The sequence below is a fragment of the Trachurus trachurus genome (assembly GCF_905171665.1).
Source record: "Trachurus trachurus genome assembly, chromosome: 12".
Lineage (NCBI taxonomy): Eukaryota > Metazoa > Chordata > Actinopteri > Carangiformes > Carangidae > Trachurus > Trachurus trachurus.
In genome coordinates, this window is record NC_139908.1 from 8,636,168 (window position 1) to 8,643,404 (window position 7,237).

Sequence of the window (7,237 nt, forward strand, 5' to 3'; positions counted from 1 at the left end):
GAAAGCAAATATTGTGTATTTTAGAAAATGCTGAACTATTTCTCCTCTAAAGAAATGACTCTGGAAATGAGGCGTTGCTGTTTCAGCTCCCAACTAAAGAAGTCCAGCTATTAGCTCAAGAAAATGACAATGTAATTCTCTCATGAGCAACTGTAGGTAGCCGTTTAAGTCTTTATGCCAAGCTGAGAGATTCCTGGCTCAAGCTCCATATTAAACAAACCAATATGAGAGTAGCTGTCATAGCAAACCGCTTAGAAATGTCAACTATTCCTTTAAAATGTGACGGTTTAAAGTAATTTTTAACAAAAAACAAAAAACAAAAATTAGAGCAACAATTGACTCTGAAAGATCAAAGACAGTCTGTTTTGACACTATACTACTTTTAACACACAATTTGTATTTTTATTGATACTGATTATTGGTTGTGCAAATGTGTTTCATAGCATGAAAAAGAGTCATACAGCTCCCCAAAACGAAAGCATTATAAAAAGTAAAAAATATCTCAAGTATAATAATGATAAAGAAGAAGTGCACAACTAATGTCTCATTTAAAACTTTTCAGGTAAAAAGAAAAATTATCAACTGAGAAAATATTTGATCTATCTAGCTTTTAAACAAAACATTTTCACAAGCTTGTAGATAAGAAAAAACAGTCGAACATGCATAGATGAGGTAATACCAGAGTAAGCAACAGGCGTAGGAACCAGATGGATGGAGTTCATGATCTCACAGCTGTGACAGCAGCTGTACAGATGTTTTACAGTCAGTCCTGCTGGTACCTGCACTCTTGTGTGTTTGTTACTGACGGGCCAGAGTTGTCCGTGCACACCACGTGGAAGCGGCTGTGACGAAACTCGACGCCAAAAGTGCCGAGGAAGGCGAGGAAGAACATGACCAGCGCCCACTGGCTTCGAGCTGCGTGCATGTGGAGGCGCTGAGAGATCAGGGAGAAATCTGCACCGGGTGAGTTAAAGGATAAAACAGTACATAGAGAAGAGAGAACAGAGTAAAACTAAAAGAAAACAAAAAATGAACGCTTGAAGAGTAAAAGGATACAGAGAATCATGCTGATAGTGACGGCCCCGGACAACAGGAAGCGAACGATGCTGACGATCTTTCCCTCGTTCTTCAGGTTGACTCTCAGGGTGATGTAGGACTGCAACCAGCAGAAGAGCAGCCCCAGTCCGAACGTCATGAAGGTGCCCAAGTTGTGAATATCCTCCTCAGCGAACAACTAAAAAACCAGTAACAACAAAAGCTTAGGTATGTTGGCATTTAAACTGCTGATTGATGTGATGATATAAGACTGTCTATCTATTCCACACATGGGAAATTTGGTTGTTGTAGTAGCATACAAGGTATAAAAGTAGAAAAATATGCAGTAACCCTTTAATTTGCAGGCCGCTATTTATGTGATAATGTCAAGAAATAGCCAAGAAATAACAATTAATTGCGTAGTAATGTCAAGAAATAACAATTAATGTGTAGTAATGTCAGAAATAGCCTAGAAATAACAGTCAATTTCATAGAAATGTCATGTTTTTCATAATTACACATGCTTTTCATGCTTTGAATTCTTTGGGAAAGGCCAGATTTTTTTCTCCATCAAGTCCTTACAATTGACAAATATTTCTGGGCTATTTCTACACAATCAATCGTTATTTCTTGGCTATATTTCTCGAAATTACTATGAAATTGATCCTTATTTCTAGACATTATGATATAATTACTTGTTATTTGAGAGAGAGATTCTGTATAGTTATGTGCCAAATAGTTCCAAGAGTAGGCTACAGTTATTTACAATATATCAAATAAAAATTATATATACAGTGTTGGTAGTTGTAAGGTAGAAGAAACTATTGCACAGATGTATGGGAGTGTGCAGCAGTAAGGAGTGCAGTTTGTACATAAAATGCAACTGTTAGACATAAACAAATATTTAAATAACAACAACTGTAGACTGTGTAAATACAGCTAGGGCGCCTTAATTGGTGCATGACACTTACCGGCAAATGAATATAAATTCATTCATTCAAATTCATACAGCCACTCACTTTCTGACGTGTTACCTGGAAGTTTCCTACGAGCGTCATTCCCAAGCAGCCGAGGGAGAAAGCCACCAGACTGACGAAGTTCAGCCACGGTTGGACTGAGGTGTTTCTCAGCTGCAGGTATCTCAGGACGACAACAACGACCCCTAGAAGACAGAGGGAATACCAGAGGAGGAGAGTTTCAGCACCCCTGCTCAAAATGTTGTGTTGATTTCATCTTTCACTTGCTCAACTGTTCACATTATCTCCAAAAGTCATAAAGTTACAGATGACACATTCCCTTTACATTTTAAAGGGATAGTTCAACATTTTGGCAAATTGGCCCATTGCCATAATCCCTAGGTTTGTTACCTTTATTTGTCGGTGCAAGCTATTTGATGAACGGCGGAGCAGAGCAGCGAGCTGCTCAGAGCTACTCTACGGAGGCTCATTGGATTTCTTGGTTTCCCTCATCAAACTCATCAAATACACAAATCCAACAACTCCAAAACGCTCTGGTGGACAAGTTGTGACCTGCACATTCACCACACTATGAGATAATAACAGAACGTTACGAGACAGAGTTGTTTTAGAGGTAAATTCATGCAAAACCGCTGATGCGCGTTGCCTTCAGGGACAGTTTTTCATCAAGCAGTCTCTGTATTTACCTCTAAAACAACTAGTTATCTGAGAGCTCAACTCTCCTGGGTTTCCCATTCTTTTGCAGGCTGATGCTTTGTTTCCCCTTTTCACTCTAAAATTGTAGAAAACAACAACAAAAAAATCCACTCACATTGCTTAAAATATTGCAAAAGAGTGTTTCATGTTTAACTTTATGCCTTCTGGAGATAATTTAATCTTCCACTTGATAACTGTTCACATTAACAGGAATTTTGAGCAGTGGTGCCCAAACTTTCGCATGACTCTGTTCATATCAAACAATGTTGTGCATCAAAGGTCTTCGCTCCTGTCTTTGGTCCTGCTGCTGAGAAAAAGAAACATCAAGACTCTCAAAGACGTTGATAAAATCAGAGCTGACTCGTGGTCGTCTGTCTCGACCTCTCAGACTGATCTCTGGTTTCATCCCTGTCTGAGTTATTACAGTACAGGGTCGTATTTGCCTTTTTGTTCTTTCCTGTAACCACATTAACGTGATGATCGACACAGGTGCAATCAATCACGGCTCTTACCCACAAACGCTGCCAGGTTCATGACCTCGCTGAAGATGCAGCTGGCCGGCGGGAAGTTGCCTGCAATACTGACAGACAGGAGAAAAATGGACCATTATTCAATTTGCACCACTAGAATAAACATAAAATCTACACTTTTAATAATGACAAGTGTGTATACCTAATGTATGGAGGATAATGTGTTCCATTTCCTCTCCTGTAAAAAAACAAAACAGAAAGATTATTCAAAAGGTATATATATACATTTTATTTGTTGTAGATAATAATGAATCAGTTCTCACCTGTGATCTGAGGTCAGTGGAGCAATTTTCTCACCATGGATAGCTATAAAGTATCTATTAAAAGACATTAATACATTTAGTATGTACTGTAATATCACCTGTTTAAATGTCTTCATATTTTTCTCGACACACCGTGGAATATAAATGATATTAACGTACTACAGCACACTATATAATAAATATACATTAGTATATTAGTGACAGAAAGCCTTATAGGCTACATTATTATAAATGATTCAATTTGCTTTACTAACTGTACACTACAGTATCTTCTCCCAGTGTTACAGTAGCCTCGGTACGCGGTGCAGCTGTTACACGAGGGACAATTAATCAAAAAACAAATATTGGATTGTGTTTGTTTGTTTGTGTGTGTGGTGGAGCCCCTGGGCCTGTTCAGTGACATCCATCCATGGAAACAGACCCGGTGGTTGAATCAAATTCAGACCTATAATTAGCAGAACTTACACCGCCCACAGTCCGACAGCTGTGCACGCAGAGTAGACGGGAGGCAGAAAAACCCACGGACTGTAATTCCTCATCTTGTCTCCTCTCTTGACACCACAGAAGACGAAGAAAGAAGTTGTGTTAGTTTGCATGGGAGGAACATTTCAACACAGACACAAACACACAAGCTTTATAAACCTTTGTACAGCCAGATAATGTTAATAATTTGTTTATAAAAATGGTTTTTAAATGTTTTCTTTAAAATGTTGTTCTTAAAACTGTAATAATAAAGCAGTAATAAATTATAAACCATGATAAATTGTGACACAATGGCGACTGAAAGACACACAAAACACACACACACATAATGCAGCTATACTGTATTGTTTGTGGATGCTGTGCCACAGCTGTGTGGTCATTATGAGTCTGTTAAAAGGACATTTTGTGTCTTGCAGCGTTTTGTATGGATGTTTTGTACCTGCAACACCAACTGCATCTCTGCAATTTTATAAGTCTAAATTAGTCTCTCTCTGTCTTTATCTCTCTTTTTTTTTTTTACACTCACTTCCTCTTGAACCGGTCGAGGCAGATAGCTCCCCCATCCTGAGTCTGTTTCTGCCTCTTAACAGGAAGTTGTGATGTGTTCAACTGCTCTGCTGAGTCGCTGTAAATACTATTATAAAGAGAAAGTCTGGACCGTCTCTGTTTGTATAGTGTATTAATGTTACTTATGTTGTGAACTTGCATTATAGCTATAAATAAAACTGACTTGTTTTGTACCAAATTGTAGTTGTGTTGCACCTGGTTGTGATTATTTTTTATCTGCTTGGGCTTGTTGTTTGATGTCTCTTTATGGTCATTTTTTAATTAACCTGTTAACTTATCAACTATAAAGTAGACTTGTTAACAATGACATATAACCCATAGACATGTCTCTATCCACATACATAGAGTCTTTATCCATAAACATATAGCCTATGTGTCTGTGGATAAAGACTCATAATCTATAAGCTTATTAACTCTTTATGAATGGCGCCTACCAGAAAGTAGAGCCCATAATATAAACTCATCACACCTGGCGTCTTCCTATTGATAAGTGAACATCAAAACCAGGCAGGAAATAAGACAATGAGAGAACAACAGCAAAACACAACAGCACTTCATATGTAGTTGGTACACAAAGACAAAAGTCTGTTTGTGTTTCAATGTAAACAGGTGGTATTTAAACCGACTGTACCTGTCCCGGCCGTCAGATACTATCAAAGCTCCCACCGCAGGAGCTTTTCTCCTGGACCTTTTACTCTTTTAAAATCCCCTCCAGCGTTTTTCCGTCTATTACTTCCGCTGTGTTTGACATCGGTGACAAACGTCGACTCGACCGTGCTCGTTGTAAATAGTCGCTCGCGGCGCTTTCACGTTCATGTACGTCTAATAAAAGGTGTAAATCTATGTCGTCATTCTTGTCATCACAATACACCACAGGTGAGAGCCGGGAAACATCTCGGGAAAGGTAACACTTCCGGAATGGGCGTCTTTCAAACCTTTCAAAATAAAAGCGCAGGTGCAAATACATAGGAAGACAGTTTTTTTTTTTTTTTTTTTAAACTTCCCTTTAAATTAAAGTCATTATAAGACACACACACACACACTGCATATCCCATTCTGTTTTTTTTTGTCATTTTTGTGCATGGGTGTCTCTTTGGTTTGTATTTTTGTTTAAATCTCTAGCCTATGTAATTTCAAAATAAATTGAATTACAGTATCAATGTGAAGTCGGACAGTGTGAAAGCTGAAAATAATAGTACAGCCAGTCATAGCAGCATCATAATTACACACTCTCTTTGGTATACTAAATCCTGCACTTGAGCATCACACTCAGGGGACATATTATGGAAATATTACTTTTTGAAGGCTCTTCAACATATATTTGGGTGTTCGTCTTGCCTTCCGGCCCCTAAAATGTGAGAATTGACAAAAAAAATCTGTAATTTTCAGGCTCCCTAGGTTGAAATCCCTGTGGTTTTACGAGCTGTTCCCTCAGTTTTCTTCCAATGATGTAACTAGTTTTCGAATTAGCATAATACCAACCCTATCTGGTACCAGCAGAAGGGGTGGGGCACTGAAACCAGCTGTTCTGAACAGGGCTGTTTATTGAACGGATGAAAAAAGTGCTGTGATGTTTGATCCTTGAGGTATTTTGACCAAAGCATGTCACAGACGTGTCTTTAAGACACCTGGGAACTATTTTAATTTGTGGACAAGGGGCATAATATGTCTCCTTTAAGTCATCAATACAACTGAGATGTAAACAGAAACTGTATATGGTGGCACAAGCAGGATGTTTCAACAAGCCATTCCTTTTTTTCTATAATGCAGAAGAGGAATGCTGGTTTGTCCTGTTGTGGTATTTGTATGAAGTTGCACTTTAGCTGGAGGCAACAACGGCTTCAACAGTAAATGCCCCAGGGCCTTTAAACGGGCTAATCTGGCCACGATCAACACAGATAACTACAGTGAATACAACTGTGGAATTACACATCAGTTTGCCTTTTGTTAGTTACAAAACAACCCTATTTATCTTCCCTTACAACATATTTGTAGTGTGTACTACTACAACTACTAATGGCCTGAAGACAATGATTGGTATTGACTTGTGGGATTATATTTTTTATAGCTGCCTTTTTCCAGTTACATGCATACATATACTATACATACGTGTCATGACGTTCGTAAATGACGTTCATGTGATGATCCGTTGACCGTTCCTCTGGCTTCATCATCATCATCATCATCAGGTCAAAATTCAGGTTTGTCCCGCGGTTGTAAGATACAGTACATTAGCAACTCAACATCATATTGTAAATAAATACTATTTATTGAAAATATTGCATGTAGTCAATCTAAAACAAAGACTTGTTTTCTTTTATTTAACAACATAAACTGAGGTTGACCACTCAAAGACTGCAGCCCTCATCCTAGCTGGAATGAAAATCAAGTACAGGTCTAGTAGTTCCAGTCTCCTTCTGAGGTCTGATCAATTAGCTGATAATTAATTACCTTGAATGCCATAAAAGACGACTGCTCGCGTTGTGTTGAAGCATGCATATTTTAAAATTCCATAAAAGCACTGTCTCTTTTTAAAAAGTCCATTGCACTCTGCTGAGCTTTGTGATTACACAGAGAAAAAGACGAAATAAAACAAAACAAAAAAAACAGAAGAATTAAAAACAAAAATAAAAAACATCATTAAAACATCCTCAACAAAATGGGATTGCATTGCTTTGCATTGACA

At 38.1% G+C, this 7,237-nt stretch overlaps 1 protein-coding gene across 1 annotated transcript; it reads right to left on the minus strand.

The window, feature by feature from the left end:
- Nucleotides 1-744: 744 nt before the first annotated feature.
- tmem150c (transmembrane protein 150C) lies at nt 745-5,407 on the minus strand. Its single transcript, XM_083983049.1, has 8 exons — nt 5,183-5,407; nt 3,967-4,052; nt 3,502-3,555; nt 3,381-3,416; nt 3,221-3,288; nt 2,070-2,197; nt 1,057-1,234; nt 745-954 (listed from the first exon to the last, which is right to left on the minus strand). The coding sequence occupies exons 2-8, from the start codon at nt 4,038-4,040 to the stop codon at nt 764-766; spliced, it is 729 nt and encodes a 242-aa protein (XP_083839175.1). The 5' UTR covers nt 4,041-4,052; nt 5,183-5,407; the 3' UTR covers nt 745-763.
- Between the last annotated feature and the right edge of the window lie 1,830 nt (nt 5,408-7,237).